This window comes from Lasiodiplodia theobromae (assembly GCF_012971845.1).
Source record: "Lasiodiplodia theobromae strain AM2As chromosome Unknown scaffold_20, whole genome shotgun sequence".
In the NCBI taxonomy this organism is placed as follows: Eukaryota; Fungi; Ascomycota; class Dothideomycetes; order Botryosphaeriales; family Botryosphaeriaceae; genus Lasiodiplodia; species Lasiodiplodia theobromae.
Genome location: NW_023336409.1, coordinates 590027 through 609324, shown reverse-complemented (window position 1 = coordinate 609324; position 19298 = coordinate 590027). Strand labels below are relative to the sequence as shown.

At 53.2% G+C, this 19298-nt stretch overlaps 6 protein-coding genes across 6 annotated transcripts; 5 read left to right on the top strand and 1 right to left on the bottom strand.

The window, feature by feature from the left end:
• Positions 1-1489: 1489 nt before the first annotated feature.
• On the top strand, positions 1490-3592 carry LTHEOB_6968 (ABC transporter protein; the record flags this gene model as incomplete). Its single annotated transcript, XM_035516281.1, has 5 exons — positions 1490-1695; positions 1751-1963; positions 2019-2277; positions 2327-2863; positions 2918-3592. 5 exons carry the CDS (start codon positions 1490-1492, stop codon positions 3590-3592), a joined length of 1890 nt encoding a protein of 629 aa, XP_035371935.1.
• A 4205-nt stretch (positions 3593-7797) lies between these two features.
• On the top strand, positions 7798-8393 carry LTHEOB_6967 (uncharacterized protein; the record flags this gene model as incomplete). Its single annotated transcript, XM_035516280.1, has 2 exons — positions 7798-7827; positions 8067-8393. 2 exons carry the CDS (start codon positions 7798-7800, stop codon positions 8391-8393), a joined length of 357 nt encoding a protein of 118 aa, XP_035371934.1.
• Positions 8394-11210: 2817 nt separating this feature from the next.
• LTHEOB_6966 (Efflux ABC transporter permease) lies at positions 11211-12483 on the top strand (the record flags this gene model as incomplete). Its single annotated transcript, XM_035516279.1, has 5 exons — positions 11211-11259; positions 11345-11460; positions 11571-11735; positions 11784-11897; positions 11947-12483. 5 exons carry the CDS (start codon positions 11211-11213, stop codon positions 12481-12483), a joined length of 981 nt encoding a protein of 326 aa, XP_035371933.1.
• Positions 12484-13003: 520 nt separating this feature from the next.
• LTHEOB_6965 (tRNA (uridine-2o-)-methyltransferase trm7) lies at positions 13004-14134 on the bottom strand (the record flags this gene model as incomplete). The annotated part of the gene is made up of 1 exon (XM_035516278.1): positions 13004-14134. The coding sequence occupies one exon, from the start codon at positions 14132-14134 to the stop codon at positions 13004-13006; it is 1131 nt and encodes a 376-aa protein (XP_035371932.1).
• Positions 14135-14392: 258 nt separating this feature from the next.
• Positions 14393-16788, top strand: LTHEOB_6964 (ATP-dependent RNA helicase mak5; the record flags this gene model as incomplete). The annotated part of the gene is made up of 2 exons (XM_035516277.1): positions 14393-15883; positions 15937-16788. 2 exons carry the CDS (start codon positions 14393-14395, stop codon positions 16786-16788), a joined length of 2343 nt encoding a protein of 780 aa, XP_035371931.1.
• A 386-nt stretch (positions 16789-17174) lies between these two features.
• LTHEOB_6963 (Lysyl-tRNA synthetase protein) lies at positions 17175-19050 on the top strand (the record flags this gene model as incomplete). Its single annotated transcript, XM_035516276.1, has 2 exons — positions 17175-17277; positions 17336-19050. The coding sequence occupies 2 exons, from the start codon at positions 17175-17177 to the stop codon at positions 19048-19050; spliced, it is 1818 nt and encodes a 605-aa protein (XP_035371930.1).
• Between the last annotated feature and the right edge of the window lie 248 nt (positions 19051-19298).

Genomic DNA, 19298 nt, shown 5'->3' with positions numbered 1-19298 from the left:
AAGGTGGGGCAAGTAGTCCAAGCCACAATGCTTAGTATTCATGGTCAAGTCAAACCATGGCAGGCCCAATGGTGGGAGGCCAGGAAAGTTGGTCCGGACAGCATAACATTATAGGTCATGGGAATCAAGATAGTCCAGCGTCTGAATGGCCCGAGGAAGGTAGCGAATATGCAAAGCCTTACGGCGCATGGTGGTCCAGCCCAGGTGGGTCATTTCAGCTGCGGCTGAAACGTTGCGCCTTTCTCTCTGGTTACGAGCAGTTTGACGAGAAAATCCCGTTTTCACACCGGTTGGCGTGCCGTGGCAGGTGTGGCGCTGAGGCCAGACTGCGGATTCATTACACCAGTTGGGCGGGGAGCACCAGAATAGGCGCGAAGGATCGCTCGCTTCTCCACCTTGGCTGCTACGCGAGGATGTTGAGGCAGGCGTGCATCGGGGATCGACGGAAGCATGTAGTTATTGGTTACACGTGTGAAAGGCAGGCTTTCCTGAAATGGCAGGCATGATTACGAGTGCTGAGATGATCGGCACGCACTGCCTTGCCGTGTCCAATGTTTCTCTTATATTCAGCTTTCACGAGTGGAGTAGAGGTCAGCGTAGCGTCGGTTGAGTAATGAAGCGGAGGTCGGCGACAAGACGGGCAAAAGCTTCTGGAAGTCGGCGACCAGACAAAGCTAAGATAGCCGCCCTGCGCTAGTGAATTTTGACGTGGAGGCGGCGCAAGCGCAGGATCGATGATGGACGATGCACGAAGATGGAGGCGCCATTGGGGGCGACGTCGCCAAAAATTGCAGGCACCAGCGGCCGCGCCAAATCCTACCCTGGACCCTGAACCTCACCAACCTTCGCCCGGCGACCACAATCTCGTGCCGTTTGTCCACGATTCCCCGGCACCACCATGTCTCACAACCCCGTTGCTCCTGCGTCGCGGATCTCGCGGATGGGACCCGCCAGCCCACGTGCAGGGTCTCTCCTGCGTTTGATCACCTCGTGCCGGCGCCCGGGTGCCTGTCAGAGCCTCACCTGCACGTCTATCATGCATGGCGATGATATCAGCAGTAGATTCAGCCGTTCGACACCACCTCTTCAAATTTTAGCCGAATCAGACCGAGTGAGATGGCCGGTCAGTTCCGCAGCCACAATGACCGGCGCGACCTTTGCGTTCACAGCATTTTCCTCAAATGCCCCGTGTCGTCGATGCGCTACTTGATGGCAGATCTATAGCATCGGCGTACATTATCAGTACTACCACCACGTCACTGGCCGTGTGACGGTAGGTCGCCGTTCACTTGGCCCCCATCCGTCAACATCAAATCCGCCCCATCCGCTAAGGTTGGCTAGTCTGGAGCTAGCCTTCTGCAACAGCTCTTCAAATCTGCACCCCACCCTCTTCCCAGTGACTGCTGCAAAATCTGCAACATCCGTCTCAAGCCTCATCATGTCTGACGCATCCTGCAATACCCCAACTAAAAATTCCGAGTCCATAACAATGGATCCCACTCAAGCGGCTCCCGATGTAGAGAAGGGCTCGGTTACTGGCTATGCTGGATTGGCAAACAATACAGTCGCCAGCTACAGCTGGGACAACGTCACTGTCACTGTCAAAGACCGCCAAACAAAATCACCTAAGCAGATCCTGTCATCTGCCTCTGGCATCGTCAAAGCTGGCGAGCTCCTTGCTCTCATGGGCCCCAGGTACTACTCCACTCCTTAATTTGGAAATTCCATCCTTTGAACTGACAAATAACAGTGGTTCTGGAAAGACGACACTGCTAAATGTATTGGCTCACCGCGATGCGACCTCGGGTGCCCGCGTGGATAAGTCACTATACGTCAACGGCCGAAACGTGCCACTACAGAAGTTTCGCAAGCTCTCGTCATTCGTCGAGCAGGAAGATGCTCTTTTGGGAGCTTTGACTGTTGAGGAGACATTGAACTTCGCAGCCAAACTCTCTCTGCCGAGGTATTTATTATCTCACTGTGGGATTGTTACCCCTTTTTCACTAATGCATGCGCAGCTCTGTGACAAAAACTGAACGCCTTGCCCGAATTCAAGCTCTGATGGGCTCCTTTGGTCTTCGAAATCAGGCAAAGACTCTGATCGGTACACCAATCCGCAAGGGCATCAGCGGCGGACAGAAACGGCGTGTGAGCGTAGCATCCCAGCTCATCACGAGCCCCAAGATTCTGTTCCTGGATGAACCTACCAGTGGACTGGATAGCGCGGCAAGCTATGAAGTCATCTCATTCGTCCGCGACATTGCACGCGAGAACAACGTGAGTAAACATCTTGCCACGACAAGTACAAGCTAACGATTATCACTAGTTGATCGTTATTGCTTCTATCCACCAGCCTTCGACTTCGACGTTTGACCTGTTCGACAAGTTGTTGCTGCTCTCACAAGGAAAGACCATCTACAATGGCCCAATCACTACCATGAGCCACTACTTCGCGGCCTTGGGCTACCCTATTCCTGTGTACACAAACCCTGCCGAGTTCATCATTGATCTGGTCAATACGGACTTTGCCCGTGATCGCGGCAAAGCGGACCAACAGCTGAGAGACCTACAAGGCAAATGGAGCGGCTCAGACCAGGCCAAGGAGATTAAGGTGGACGTCGAGAATGAGGTCAATGACGCTACCAGATCGGGCGACGAAAGTTCCTCTGAGCAGACAGGCACTGCCAACCCGCTGCGGATACCCCTGACCCTTACCCACCGTTCCCTCATCAAGAGTTACCGGGACGTCATTGCTTACGGCATCCGCATTGCTATGTACATGGGCCTCGCCATCCTCATGGGCACTGTATGGCTCAGGCTTAATACAGAACAGAAGAATATCCAAGCTTTCACCAACGCCATCGTAAGTTCTTTTCCTTGCCCAAACTATACCCTTACCTGACGATTCCCATCACAGTTTTTTGGCGGAGCCTTCATGTCCTTCATGGCCGTCGCCTACATCCCCTCCTTCCTCGAGGACCGCGCTCTCTTCGTCAAGGAGCGCGCCAACGGCCTCTACGGACCCACCGCCTTCATGGTCGCCAACTTCATCACCGGCGTGCCCTTCCTCTTCATCATCACCATCGTCTTCTCCGTCATCTCCTACTGGCTCTCCAACTTCCAGCCCACCGCCACCGGCTTCTGGAACTGGGTCATGTGGCTCTTCCTCGACCTGCTCGCCGCCGAGTCCCTCGTCATCCTCATCTCCGCGCTCGCCCCCGTCTTCGTCATAGCGCTCGCGGCGACGGCCTTTGCCAACGGCTTGTGGATGAGCGTCGGCGGCTTCATGGTCGCGCCGAAGGATTTGAACGTCTTTTGGAGGTACTGGGCGCACTATTCGGATTACCAGAGCTACGTGTTTCAGGGGATGATGGTGAATGAGTTTGAGCATAGGACGTACAGCTGTGGTCAAGACTGCAGGTGCATGTACGCGAGTGAGCTGGAGGATCAGTGCAAGATTGCCGGTACCGCAGTGTTGAGGTCGTATGGTTATGCGACGGATAAGAAGGGCGAGTGGGTTGGCATTCTGATCGCCATTGTGTTTGCGTATCGGCTACTGGGGTGGGTTGCGTTGTATTTGAGGAAGACTTGAGAGGACTTTTGTGGTCTACGGAAGATGTTCCACGTTTTTGGGGAGCTGGAGCGGACGTCTGGACGTGTTTGTAGATTTCTTTTTTTCTTTTTTTCACAGAACGTGTTAATTTCGCTCTTAGAAATTCTATGGTCAACATAAAGTTTAATTTCTTCATTTCTGGGCTTGTGACGAATGCTTGATAGTCCTGAATCGACTACCATCCTTTCAATCACCTTGCTTAGCTCCGAGCAAATAACTGGTCTTTCACGGAGAGCAGTTCGAGCGTAGTCGGCGATACACATTGGCTTTTTTCGGCGCTGTTGTCCTACAGTAATGGCGCGTCAAATAGCCAGTTGAAGCCAACGTCCGGACGTAGATGTGAATTTTAAAATTATACAAAAACACCCGGAACTTAGCTTCAGATGCCCTCGCAAGTGACCATATTTTCACATCATAAATAGGGTCTTGGGTAATTCCTCCCTTCTTGTTCAGCTCGGTCTTAGGGGTATAGTGGCCATTGAGCCACTCTGTTCAGTCCCATGGGCCACAACCTTCGTGCTCCTACTTGACGAAATGTTAGTATTGCCGCATCACCCCATTCACATACGTGCTTTGCAGTTGTGTAGAAGCATAATAGGCACTAAAATAGTAGCTAAAGTATATAAGCCAGGATATCTGAAGGAAAGATTTTGTAGCATGGAAATGATTTAAGCATTTAAGTCGTTCCTCCAATAGGACCGAGACGCTCAAACGTTGGAGGCTGCGTTGAAGGTTGCGTTTGTTCCATCATCTTCCACTCCACTATCTTCGGCCCGTCTTCGAAAGCATATACACGTCCCGATTGTGTGGAAGCTATGGGGGAAACTGGAAGAACTCCGTCCATTTCTGTGACCGATCCCGAAAGCCACCGTGACGTGTCTGATGCCCAATACGCTATATGTACGCCGCCAGTTGATCGAGTGATCAAGACTTGAATTCTGACGACTCCGTTCACTACTTGCGACATGGCTGCAAGCCGGGCTCCGTGGTCTGCAGTTATGCTGGCTAAACCGACCAGATAAAATTACAAGTCAGGGCTGTGGCTGTTCGAAGGTAGTTGCTACGGGGTAAAACTCACATCCGAGGTTGAGACTATTGGACCACTTCACATCTCTGCCTTTGTACATTTCAACCAATGTATTCTGGCTGAAAAAGTAGAAGGCCAAACGCGGGGTGTCCGACTCCCAGATGAGCGGGACTGGTGCGGTAGCCATAGCTGTTCCTGCATCATTCTTGACTCCTTTTGGAAGAAAGGTGCTATCCTTCACAGCGAGGTCGGTAGAGTCACCATTAATCAGAGTTATGGTGTGTAACTCCCCAGTCCGTGCTTGGAAGAATAGAAGGTCTGAAGGATCACAGGTTCGGTTGTCGCACTGAGGATTCCATAGCTCGAGATGGGTGATGTCGCTCGGCGTCGTGCTGTTGTCAAAGGTGTTGAGACTGCGCCACTCGGTCGTGGTCTGGTTTCTTGCCCAGAGAGCCCGGATGACACTTGAATTGTCGACGAAGAAACAACGAAAATCGGCCCCCTTTTTAATCTGGTTTTGATTGTTAGTGTGAAAGTTCATGCACAGTTAAAGTTTCCATAAACATGAGCCACTTAGTCTCAAAACTCACCGCATCGCCATCAAGTATCCAGTTATTAGCAGCAATGGGCGTTCCATTTTTTGGATAGATCACGTTCTCACTACCTTTGTCTGAAACCGGGGAGGGTGTCCAACTATCGGAAGAACTGTTCCAGTCTGTCATCCAGATTCCCAGAGAGTTATCCTGATAGTAAACTTGCGAGTGCTCTGCACCACTTGGATCTGTGTAGTTTGCTGCCGCAAGGTCTGAATTGGGAGCAACGCCGCGTTTATAAGTGTCTTGCTGGGAGCTCTGTTGGTCCGACTCCGTATGCCGGTTAACACCGACGCCAACCCCGACGGCGACACCAACAAGGACAAGGGTAGCCAGTATAACTAGGATCCAGAAAGTTCTTCTGCGGATGCCACAGATAGTCCTTTTTTGAGTTTCATCGATGGCCACCTCGTTTTCCACTTCGTTTGTGACTTCCTTTCCGCTCAAGTTAGTTACCTCTGGTGCACCAGTGTCGGGGATCGTCACAGGAAGGGTTGAAGTTCCATCGACCTCCAGCGTGCTGTAAACCTCTGATTGATCTCCGGACATTACAGTTGCTAAGTTGCGGATGCCAGGATTGAACGAGGATTAGAATGAAGGACAGGCAGTCAAACGGGTGATGATCAGTCCTCCTTTTCTTGCCTGCTGCGCAAGGCTGTGGGTTTTGTTCTCCTCTCCTCTTGGCAAGGCATACAGGGCGACAAGTAAGCTCGGGACATAATCTGCCTACGCGAATGCGAAGTAGTGCAGAAAAAAGCAAAGAGTCGGTGAACTGGCTTTTCTTCACTGCCGACTCCTACAGGGATCTAAATGACTTGCATTAGCCGTGCCCTTTGAAATACTTTTCAGTTTTCTCTCCCCTAATTTTTTCCAAGTTTGTCGTCTCTTTCAATGCCCTCGCCGGTGGCCGTATTAGCACCAACTACCTATCTACACTTTCAAAGCCTTCTTATTTCATCTCATTTCCTTCTCTTGCACCACTCACTATCGCCGGCCATTTCAGCTTCCTGTGTACGCCACTCGCCCGTCCTACCATGATCCCAGCTTTTCCGTCCAATGATCCCCGCATTACGCGTCGACGGGATGCATAACAATCTCTACTGAGCCACACTACTTAGTTACACAGCTTGACATAAGCGGATGGCTGCCTTCCCGACTTTCTCTGCAGGCCCCCGCTCCTGCTCTTCCCGCTTACAGCCTTATATCGCGTCACACTTAAGATTTGTGCTGCTACTACTACGACTGCTGCTGCTGCTGCTGCTGCTGCTACTGAGCAAGAACTCTCGATCGCCCCTTTGCATTGGAACGTGAAAATTTACACTGGCGAGGCCGTTGGCCACGGCATGGGATGGCGATAAAGAGTGATACGAAAAGCTATGCGCGCAGCAACATTCCGGGCGTCAGCTCACTGCCGTGCTTGCGGAAAGTTCCGCTGTGAAACTGGGACGTTTTCTCTGTTTCTGCTGTAGTTCACTCTGCCACACCTTGACCATTCCGACCTCTCTACCCCCGGTTTGTGGGCTGAACCCCGTCGACATCATAATCGAAGATTCGTAAGACCTTGTGTTGAGCTAACAAATATGCTGAGGAGCGTTGAATTCTAGAGCTGAAAGCGAAGGACGTGACACGGTAAGTGCATGGCGAAGAATATAGCGATGACTAACCGAGTAGAAGATGGTAAAACGTAAGCTCGTTTGCTGGCTCATCACGGTCCTACTGCTGACCCGTTTAAGCCTTATACCTGTCTTATTTAGGTGTCACTCATTGGTCAGGGGAGTATCCCAATGTCTCACAGGTTTGGTTTCCATAATGAGAAGCTGAAAACTCTCTGACGATAACAGAAAAGGTAGAGATGCTAAGATCAGAGAAAATAATTGAAGCATCCAGGGAGAAACTCCGAAAAAAGGTCGCGTAGCCTTTCGCTTCTCTTTCTTTTTCTTATCCCTCTGCCTCTGCCTCTGGTGATACCCCTGCACCCTTTGCGAAACTTGCTACCGACGCCACTTTGAAAGTGGCCACTTCAAGAATCTGCGGATATCTTTGACTATCAGCCACTAATAGTGCTCATCGCTAGGCAGCAGGCGCTTGATTTGCCGCCTCAGCAATGCATGGACCCTTGTCCTGGTGCCTGCATGGAATCGTTTGGTAGGTGAAAATAGCCCCGCTCTGTGGAACATGTAGTTACCCGGCGCTGGGTAAGAGACTACTCCCGTAAATCGGAAAGTGACTGGAGTATCGTTGCCGCCCGTGTACGACAACCATTGGCTAGGGGGTTATTGCGGCTAATTAGCCCAGTATAGGCCGGAGTTGCAATCCCTCTCTATAGATAATTATGCATTAACCGTTACCAAAGTCTTGACGCAAGCACATATTGATTGCCTTTTTGGGTCAATTCTCCAAACTCCCCTTCTTCCCTGGAAATACTTACGTCTTCTCTCTTAGTCGAACAACGCCAGAACCTTCGCACCATCGTTTCGCACCTTTCCAGGTCTAATATTCTCCCCTTACAGTTCCCCGATCTTGGGTCATATGTGTCCTTCTATGAACGGCTCAACTTCGTCCAGATGCCCTTTGAGGACAAGGATCTACAGGCTGTATGGAGTGGAGCCATGAAAAACAAAGTGCCAGCCGCTCTCACGAACGCGGCCCAGGGCTACGTTTGGGCGGGTATTCAGGCCATGAATTCGGAAACACGTATGCACATGGTCGACTTCTGAAGTGTAAATTTCCGATCTACTTCAAGGGTAATACCTGGGGTGGCAGGTTTCGCTATCTGCACAATTGCAGTTCCAGTGGATCCAAGCACTGATACTGACACACTGCCACGAAACAGAACTTCATCAGCGTCCGCAACGACTTCTCCGACCTCCACGAAAAGATGCAGTACTACCTCTCCAACCCCGCCACCACCGCCCGCATCGCCAACAACTCGGTCGCCACGTTCCGCGACCGCTACCTGACCCCTGCTGCCGAAGCGTGCTACTGGCGCCGCCTGATCCGCGCCTGGGCAGAGGTGCAGGCCTTCTCGCCGGAGGCATACGTGGACGTCGCGGCGCCGGACGGCAGCGTGTGGAAGAAGCAGCGAGGCGTGGATTGGGAGATCTTTGCGCATCCGGACCCGAACTTTCCTTTCCGTTTTCCGGAAGGTCGGCATACGTGAAATCGGTTTGGTGTTGGGTTAAGTGGGGAGACAGGGAAGGGAGGTGTCAGAAGATGGTTGGGTTTCTGTCGGCGTCTTCTTCGAGTTGAGTTGATCCGTTGTGATTTGTGGCACACGTGCGCAGAGTTCTTGATTGCCAGGTTGCTGAATGCCGTTTGGTGTAGCAATCAGCAAGGGTGGTTTAGTAGCACTTACTTTAAATTGTTCTTGTAGACTCAATCACTGTAGGAATAGTTCGGTAAGGCTTCCGGTCTATAGTAAGCGGTGCTATAGAACAAGTAACTTGAAACTTTGGTCACGATTGTGTCAGGGCATCAGCCGCCGGGTAGACACGTTGTATTTGACCAAGACCTGAGATGATCGAGGGCATTGTGTTGAGCTCGTAGCTGGTAAACTGTGAACGTAGCTGTGTAATTGCATCTCTATGCACAATCCCAGCCGTGTCGACAGCCAAGTTTCAATCAACTGGAAAGGCTGAAGGTACAGGAGGATACCTACTATGGCCTAAGATAATTATAGAAGTTCCGCACCCACGCTGTCCAATTGAGTGTACTTCAACACTTGTAACTCGATTCCAGCAAGCTCAAATGCCTCACGAATCCCGATTTCTTCCGGTGGACACCAGGGTTTGGCTCTGTATATTAAGTCTGGCCGAAATTTAGTGTCGTGGTTTTCGCGCACGCATACGTGTTTCAACGACGAACATATTTCTCTTTTATTCCGAGCTATCTGCAGGAGCCAGAGTGCGTCGATGGCATCACATTCCTGCATCGGGTCGGCATTGTTGAGTGCATTTAGATGACTTTCAAGACGGAAGTTTACTTTTTTTTTTTAGTCTGCGGATGGATGAAATGCTCCGTTCTGGTGTACTTACTTTTAAGATACTCGAGGCTTTTCGGTAAGCAGCTAGATATGTCGTTCTTCTCCAGACCTGGATGGAAGAAGCATTCTGCGCAGACGGTGAGTTTCGTGAGGTTATAGAAGCCTGAAAGATTCAGAAGGCTTCTATCGCTGGCATTCCGACAAGACCAGGCTTTTGTCTCTGGTTCTTCAAGGAATGCCTGGGCCGGCAGCAAGAGTTTGCTTATCAAATGGGGTGAAATAGCTCCTGCGCAGTGAAATCTGTTTAAGTCCTCTGATATAATAGCGGGTTGAAACTTGTTACTATGTAGTTTAGTGCAGAGTTTCTTGGTCCCATGAAACTGTGCAAGTATCCACCGTAGGTTCCTTCTGGACAAGGTTGCGCTGCCAGTATCCAGACATGCCAATGGCGTTCGCTTTGGACTCTCGCAGCATGTTGACGGGATAGCGAGCTTCTCCGGTTGATCAAGTGCGAGGAATTCCAGGTTCGGCAGAGCCGCGAGCTTGGCTACGCCATCCCAGGTTACACACACGCAAATACTTGCACGCCGAAGCCGTGACATTTGACTGGAATCCAGGACGGCCAAATCCCAGTACACGTTGCGTAACGTCAAGTCCTGCAAGTTTGGAGCCATCTCCCAGCGCTGTTTTGGGCTTCCCCGAACTCCTGGGTGAGCTCCTCTAAGCCAAATTGCAGTCCACTTTTGGTCTTGTTGGACATGATCCGCGACTGTTCAATCTCCAGCCCGCAGCATTGCTTTGGAGAGTGTCCCTAGTCTTGTGGGTGAGAGTGATGAGTGATGTGAGAGTGTGCGTGTGAGGCTGTTGAGAGTATTGCGGACCTACACGCCGTGACATTACAGAGTCCAGCAGCTGTTTCGTGAACAGTGCTGGGGTGGGTGTCTAATTACGAGCATGTTATTCGAGAATTAAATGCTCGGGTCAGTTTCACACCGCTTAATCCTGCTCTGACATCGTCACGTTGCCGTGACTGTTGCCGCATTCACGGTTCTTCCGAATACTGCAGATAATTTCGGAGATTAAACTTGTCTTACTGATTTCTTGCATCTTTACCACCTGCTCACGTTTTTTAAATTCCACATTGGTGTCTTTCCGTCTAAAGAAGCTTGGATAGGTCCTGCTTGAGGCTGCTGGCATGGACTAAGAGTGCTGCTCATGGTAGTTCAGATAGGGTTCTTGGTTTGGTGGCGGTTATAGACAGCTTTGTCCAGAATTCTGCTGCTGATGGTGTAGACTTGGGATCTGGGCTAGTATCAGTTGGTTATAGATGTAATATGTATGCTAGGAATGACTCCATTATCAGCAGATCGTTAAATTGCCAGTGCGAAGCAGACAGATAGAAGTAGATGACTATTACTATGTACCTACCAGACTTGATCTTAGTCCATAAGCAAACAACGCAGACAGGCTCTTGTTGTTGACGGGATGGCAATGTGACCTGATAAGGTAATCAAGGCGTTGTATAGGAGTATCGAATGGCTGACAGCCTGACTCATGGCAGCTAATTGAGCGTCAATGGTCCAGCTTCGCGATCAAGTACTTCCTCGAACAAGAAGTTGAAGCGGTGTACTGAGAGAAGGCAGACCAATTTCTTTATAGCGAAGGTACGAAAGATCAATGCAACCAGATGCCAATACTGAGTAGGAGACGGTTATCCCAGTATTTGCGGGCGATGAATACACAAGTGCGTGTTATTAATATTTCGGCTCATAGTGAGAATCTTGTATTTACGGGCGACGTGTTGAGATCTGGCAACAGACGGAAGGTGCCTCGCAGCCCAATGGCGGGGCTGTGTTGCTGCCGCTCGCTACGTGGTAGGTGCCTTCCTTCTTCATCGGGGCAGTTGCTTAAATACGCCTCGCCACAGTGACTTCACCTCAACTCCACGACACACACACCTACTTGCGAAAACCTCAGCCCTCGACACTCGGAAACATGCCACCGCGATCCCCTCAGAACCACGGCGATCTACAACTCGATCCTGGTGAGCGACTTGCACTTCGTCAGGGTATGACTGCCCAGTTCACAAATCAACCTCATGACCTGGCCTTGCTGACAATATGAGGTAGAGCGCGAGCGACTGCGCAACAAGGAAGCTGCCCTTGATGCGAGAGAAGCTGCGCTCGACGCGAGACAGCGCGAGCTGGACGAGCTCCAGAGGCGGCTAGAGTGCGACCAGGTGCCTGTCAGTGCGATACCCAATGCCTTAGGGCAAAATTCTGCGACATCAGCAGGTGCTGCAGTCAATGACACTCCTTTCATTGATCTCAGATGATTCAATTAACGGCATATCAGATCATAGACCTCCAGGAGAGCAGCGACCTCGACGACGACGACCTCGACGACTTCCTCAGCGGAGGCCGTAGCGACAACACGCTCTCTGGCAGAGGACGTGAGTTCGTGCGACATGAGAATAATGGGGATGGTCTCTCAAGAGTGCGAGAGTCCATTGACTCACCCGTGAGTTATCAAAGCCCTGCTTCGAAACTATTGACTGACTTCCGACAGACAAGCAAGCGACTCCGCTCGGGAAAACTCCGCAGTGGTACGGGCGACTCTGATAGGCTAGGGCGATCTCAGGTGGACTTCTCTGAGCGACCTGCGAAGCGGCAACGGCAACAGGTAAGTGTCCGGATTTCACTACGCGAGGTGCCTTACTGAGAGTGTCCAGACCACGCAGGGCATTCAAACCCCTCGTCAGCCTGCCAATTCAGCCCCTCTCAGGACTCGTTCCGCAACAGTGAGCAGCCAGCGACCCCAGTTCAAGAAGGTCGGCCCTGGCAGGCAGCAAGTAAACGCAGAACGACTCACATACTGCGGCTTTTTACCTGGCTGCGACGTCCCGACGGCTTTAGCCAGCGACATCGAAGCGAAAGTGAAATCGACCGTGAAATATTTCGTGGCCCAGAAGCCGAGCAGGGTCAGAACGTGGGCGAGGAGGGGAAACAAGAGCAGCTGGGACTGCTTGCGAACTTTTACCATGGCTTCCACGAAGACCAATTGGCACAGCGAGGAAACAAAGCGGAAATTTGCGTGCACAAGGTGCGAAAGTGGTGGATTTTTCTGCATCATCTCGGCTGAGCCAGAGGGCGAGGGCGAATTTCTAGACAGTGCGATTGTGCTTCCGATGCGCGAGGAAGCGAGGTTGACGGGTGCGACTCCGGATGACGAGTTTGGCTTCTGGAGATTGAACAACGGCAAGTGCTGAACGAGTGCGGAAGTAGAGGCGACCAGAGATAGCATGCAATTTACTACTTCATGTATACTTAATTGCGACAACTCGACATAACATTGCTTCAATTGCTTTGAAAACAAAGAAGGGAGTTGTATTTTCACTGAAGTCCGCCGTGGTTCAGACACTACTGACGACGGCATGTTCTACAGGATTATGCCATATGACACTATTGCTTGCATCAGACAAAGCATCTGTCCACGCAAACTGCCTGACTGCCTTCGAGCATCTATGAACCATTGCCATGGTCGATGCAAGTTAAGTCAGAAAAGACGCAAATTGTTGCGCGTACATTCCTGAGATTCTCACGCCAGCCATCAATCTCTCCGTATCCCGAGCAAATCTCGCCAGCTTGACACTGGCTGACCCAAGTTGCCTTCCAGCTCGGGCCTCCTCATTCGCTCGTAAATGCCCTGTTAGCATTCGCTGCTTTAGCTCTGGTACGTGCTTGTAGGAGCTCCTACGGCTTTGCTTAAACAAACAAGCCTCACACACTTCATTCTCCGCCAGTCTTCTTCTCCAGCATTTTAGTCTTGCCATACGCTCCGCCCATCCTCTTACGCATCTCCAAAGCACGCTTGTACGGAGGTGCCGTCGGCGGCTGGACAGGATCAAGCGTGACCCTATCCTTAGGAAGATGGTACGTCGCGTCCGCATCGTACGCCGACAGATCACCACAAGCCAGGAAAGGAGGTATCCAACGGATACCCTCTCCATCCTCATACTCCTCGCCCTCCTCCTCCACACCCAGGTCCAGCTCCACGACGCCATCCTCCCTCACCGTCCTCGTCTGGCCCCTCTCCTCGTGCTTCTTCGCCGCATGCTCTGAGAGCGCGGTCGCAGCGCCAAGCGGGTTGTCCAGCGACGCGTGGAACCCCTCGGGCGGGCGGAAGCCCTCGCAGACGACGAAGGCCTCGATGCTGCTGGCGCGGCTGCTGCGGGGCTTGGCGACGCGCACGCGGGCGAAGACGGTCTTGAGCTGGGCGTAGAGCAGGTCGACGTCCTTGCCGCGGAAGATCTTGGCGACGAACTTGCCGCCGGGCTTGAGCACGCACAGCGCCAGGTTCAGCGCCGCCCACAGCAGCTGCGACTGCACGTAGATGTCCAGGTCGTGCAGGCCCGTCACGTCGGGCGCGCCGTCGGAGATGACGAGGTCGACGGGGGAGGAGGTAGACGTGCTGGCGGTTGGGTCGTAGGTCTCGGGGTCAAGGGCGCGGAGGAGGAGAGGGACAGTGGACGGGTGCGTGATGTCGGCGCGGAGGGTGGTGATGCCGTCGAGCGGCGCCATGGGTTGTAGGTCGATGGATACGATCTTGACGTCTTTCCTGGGCTCGGTCTGCTGCTTCTGGGCCGTCTCTTCTGCCGGCGCTTCTTGTGTAGTCGTGTTCTGCAGCTGCTTGTCTTCCCAGCCTGCGCGGCCGAAGCGCTCGCCTTTGATGAGGATTCGTGAGAGCACTTGGCTCCAGCTGCCCGGCGCGGCGCAGAGATCAACCACCCGCGTCACGCCCTCAAAGAGGTTGAATTCCTCGTCCAATTGCAGCAGCTTGAAGGCGGAGCGTGCGCGCCATCCTTGCTCTTTCGCGAGCCTGTAGTAGGCATCGCGTTTGTCCTTTGACGACTTTCCCATATTCTAACACTGCGTTCCTCCTGTTCAAGTATTCCCACGTTCAGACGGTTGCTGTTGGAGGTAGAGACGGGGCCGTGCGAGGCTCGTGATGCGTGGTTGGCGGCGGCGGGGTGGTTGTAGCTTTTTTCGTGTTTTGCGGAGGTGAGCGCGGAGGTTTGCGGCGAAGAAAAAAAAAGTTCCCCAGTCGCGCGCCGACGCTGCAACCTCCGCGACACCGCACATCACCATTCACGCACGACGCCGGACCATCGCGAAACCATGGCACCGGAAGAGAAGAAGAGGCAATTGCCTCCCAAAGTCGCCGCTATGAAGGCGCGCAAGCGCCAGCGAATCGACGACGCCAGCGCCGATGCTGCGAAGACCACCGCGAAGAAATCGAAAACGACGAAGCCGGGCGAGAAGGTGCGCTTGGAGAATCTGCAGTGGAAAGAGGTCGATATGCCGGATCGTTTGGGCGATTTCGAGGGCTTTTTTGGGCTGGAGGAGATCGACGATGTCGATGTGGTGCGCGAGGGCGACGTCGTGTCGTTCCAGACGACCAAGAGCGTGAAGAAGAAGGGCGCAGGGAAGGAAGACACTTCATCGGCGGGGGAAGAAGAGGAGGAGGAGGCTTCGGAATGGGAAGGCTTCGGCGAGGATGATGATAACGAGGCTCAGGCAGAGCCTGCCAAGGAAGAGGCGCCCGCACAATCTAATGGACCCACGAAGAACGCCGAGAAGAAGAAAGAAAAGAAGGATAAGAAGGAGAAAAAAGAAAAGAAAGAGAAGAATAAAAAGAGCACGCAGGAAGACAACAAGAAAACCAATGGCGCAGCTCCAATCGGCACAGTCCCCTTCGCTGGCCTATTAGGAGAGGACATGGATGACGGTATTGATACTTCGGCATGGAACCGTCTCAACCTGTCTGACGAAATCATGGTTGCGATTTCGAAGCTCAAATTCGGTTCTCCCACGCGCATCCAGGCCGCGACGATACCTGAAATCCTTGCAGGCCACGATGTAGTAGGAAAGGCGTCAACGGGATCAGGAAAGACACTCGCATTCGGCATCCCCATCTTGGAAACTTTCTTGGAAGTGCAGCGAACGAAGAAGGCATCCAAGAAGGGCGAGAAGGCACCGTTGGCCTTGATTCTCAGCCCGACTCGTGAACTGGCACACCAAATTTCAAAGCATCTTACAGACCTTTACACAGGCGGAACTTTTGACAGTCCGTCCATCGCAACCATCACTGGCGGTCTGTCGATACAAAAGCAGCAGCGTCAACTCGAGACAGCGGATGTTGTTGTGGGAACACCGGGTCGTCTGTGGGAGATTATCAGTCTTGGTCACGGCATTCTGAAGCGCTTCAAGAAACTCAGGTTCCTTGTGGTGGACGAAGCCGATCGACTTCTCAGTGAGGGCCATTTCAAGGAGGTGGAGGAGATCATGAACGTTCTTGAGCGCGAGGATCAAGCAGATGATGAAGATGAAGTAGAAGAAGAGGAGAAGGAAAAGGACGAGAAGGATGACGCCCCAGTGCAACGACAAACCCTCGTCTTCTCTGCAACCTTCAATAAGGGCCTACAACAAAAGCTCACGGGCAAGGCAAAGTGGCACGGAGATCTTCTGTCGAACAAGGAGTCGATGGAGTATCTATTGAAGAAGCTCAACTTCAGGGAAGAAAAACCGAAGTTTGTTGATGTCAACCCTGTCTCTCAAATGGCCGAGGGCTTGAAAGAGGGTCTTGTGGAGTGTGGAGCAACAGAGAAGGTAAGAAAACAGACTCTTATTAATATGACCAAGATACTAATATTCTCTCCCAGGATCTCTATCTTTATGCCCTCCTGATGTTCCACCCTAAAACTCGCACCCTTGTTTTTACGAACAGCGTATCTGCGGTCCGTCGCCTTCATCCGTTCCTCACCAATCTGAATCTTCCTGCTCTGGCACTTCACTCCCACATGGCGCAGAAGCAGCGTCTTCGCAATGTAGAGCGCTTCTCTGCGCAGCCTGATTCCATTCTCATCGCAACAGATGTTGCCGCACGCGGTCTCGACATCAAGGGTGTGGACCTGGTCATTCACTACCACCTTCCCAGAACAGCAGACATGTATGTCCATCGTTCTGGTCGTACTGCCCGTGGAGAAAGCTCGGGTTCTTCCATTCTGATCTGCGCTCCCGACGAAGTCGTCGGTGTTCGAAGACTGGTCGCAAAGGTACATGCGAACAACGCATCAAAGAGCTCTTACTATATGCGCAGCGTCGACCTCGACCGACGTATTGTCTCCAGACTAAAGCCTAGGGCGACACTGGCAAAGAAGATTGCAGATACCGATGTCGCCAAAGCAAAGTCGAATTCTTCCGAGAACGATCTCTTGCGCCAGGCTGCGGAGGACTTGGGTGTCGACTATGACTCTGAGGAACTGGAGAAACCAATGGGCAGGGGTGGCAGAGGTAACGGCCGCAAGAAGAAGGAGCGTGAGGCGAAGGACCTCTCTAAAGAAGAGGTTCATGCCATGAGGGCGGAGCTCAAAGCACTGTTGAGTCAGCGGGTCAACGTCGGAGTCAGCCCCAGGTATCTGACAGCGGGTGGTGTGGACGTTAATGCGCTGATCCGGGAGAAGGAGTCAGGCAGAGGGGAATTCCTAGGCCACGTAGAAGGTCTTGGTCTGTAGATGTAGTTTTCATATTCGTCCAGGCCACAGGGACAGCCAACTCCAAAATGACGCAGCTATGGGGAGTTGAAGCAGTCGTCCGGATGGCTTGATCTCATACCCTGGGCACCTGTGCGTCTGGACGATGCTTCAACTCCCCATTAAAGCTGCAAACCCATTTGATGAGTCTTTGACAGCGCATGTGACGAACCCGGAGGATTGACCGATGAGCTACCCGACGAGTGTGGCTGGTGGGTGTGGCTCGAGGCGGGGCAAAAAGCGTCGGAAAAATTGTGCGGCGACGCAGTGGGCGCGATGACTGGAATTTGGGCAAACGCCCCGCCGCCTGACGGTCAAAAACAACTCCTCCGCCCAATTGCTCCACCACCACACCTCCAACAGCAGCCATGGCGGACGCTAAGAACGTTACCGTGCCGGTCGCCGACGGCGAGCCCCAGCAGAACCTCCTCCTCGACGAGGTCACCGGCGAGCGCGTCTCCAAGACTGAGCGTTAGATCCCCGCAACTACGCAGTCGCACGACCCAATGCTGATAAGATGCCGCAACAGTCAAGCGCCGCCAGAAGCAGCGCGAGAAGGAAGCCAAGAAGGCCGAGAAGGCAGCCGCCGCTCCGCCCAAGGCCAAGAAGGAGAAGCAGGAGAGCGAGGAGGAGTTGACGCCGAACCAGTACTTCGAGATCCGCAGCCGCGCCGTCAACAAGCTCCGCGAGACGCACGACCCCAACCCGTACCCGCACAAGTTCAACGTCACCGACGACCTGCGCGAGTTCCTCAAGAAGTACGAGTCGCTCAAGACGGGCGAGCAGCTCAAGGATGTCGAGGTCCGCATCGGCGCCCGCATCTACACCAAGCGCGCCGCCGGCGCCAACCTGATCTTCTACGACGTGCGCGCCGAGGGCCAGCGCGTGCAGATCATGTGCCAGGCGCAGGAGGCCACCGGCGACGTGCCGTTCCAGAAGCAGCACGAGAACATCCGGAGAGGAGACATCGTCGGCATCGTCGGTTTCCCCGGCAGGACCAACCCCAAGAACCGCGACCACGGCGAGCTGTCCATCTTCGCCAAGGAGGTCATTCTCCTCACCCCCTGCCTGCACCAGCTGCCCGGTGAGCACTACGGCTTCAAGGACAAGGAGCAGCGCCACAGGAAGAGGTACCTCGACCTGATCATGAACGACTCGACCCGCCAGACCTTTATCACCAGGTCGCGCATGATCACCTTCATCCGCAGGTTCTTCGACGAGAGGGACTTCATCGAGGTCGAGACGCCCATGATGAACATGATTGCCGGTGGTGCCACGGCCAAGCCCTTCAAGACCTACCACAACGACCTCAAGCTCGACATGTTCATGAGAATTGCACCGGAGCTATACCTCAAGGAGCTGATCGTCGGCGGTATGGAGCGTGTGTACGAGATCGGCCGCCAATTCCGTAACGAGGACATTGACCTCACCCACAACCCCGAGTTCACGACCTGCGAGTTCTACCAGGCTTTCGCCGACATGTATGACATCATGGACCTGACGGAGGAGCTGGTGTCGTCCCTGGTCAAGCACGTGACGGGCGGGTACAAGACCAAGTTCCACACGCAGCACGGCGAGGAGTACGAGGTCAACTGGGAGAAGCCGTGGCGCCGGATCGAGATGATTCCGGAGCTGGAGGCCAAGCTGGGCGAGAAATTCCCGCCGGGCGACGAGCTGCACACGCAGGAGACGAACGAATTCCTCAAGCGCATGATCAAGAAGGCGGGCATCGAGTGCACGCCGCCGCTGACCAACGCGCGCATGCTCGACACGCTCGTCGGCGAGTTCATCGAGGAGCAGTGCATCAACCCCACCTTCATCATGGGCCACCCGCAGATGATGAGCCCGCTGGCCAAGTACCACCGCTCCCAGAAGGGCCTGTGCGAGCGCTTCGAGGCCTTCGTCTGCAAGAAGGAGATTGTCAACGCCTACACCGAGTTGAACGACCCCTTCGACCAGCGCATGCGCTTCGAGGAGCAGGCCAACCAGAAGGCCCAGGGCGACGACGAGGCCCAGCTCATCGACGAGACCTTCTGCAACGCCCTCGAGTACGGCCTGCCCCCCACCGGTGGCTGGGGTATGGGTATCGACCGCATGGTCATGTTCTTGACCGACAACTACTCGATCAAGGAGGTCCTCACTTTCCCCATGATGAAGGAGGACAAGAGCGCTCAGCAGCAGCCCAAGGCCGCCGAGGTCGTCGGAATCGAGCCCATGCCCGAGGAAGGTATTGGTGAGCAATAGCTCTTTTCTTTTAATTTATTATTCGAAGTACAGGTTGCTAACGAGTTCGTGATTTTTAGCCCACAAATAAATGATTACGACGGCAAAAAGACATCAAAAGACTGCGCGAGACGCACAAAAAAAGGGATCTAGAGAGTCTGGTGGATGTTCACGAAACGTTACATGCGGCATGATTTCAAAAAGGGATGGATAGGTGGTGCATCACTTGCGTCCTCAGAGTAGAGCAATGTGGATAGAAGTTCAAAAAA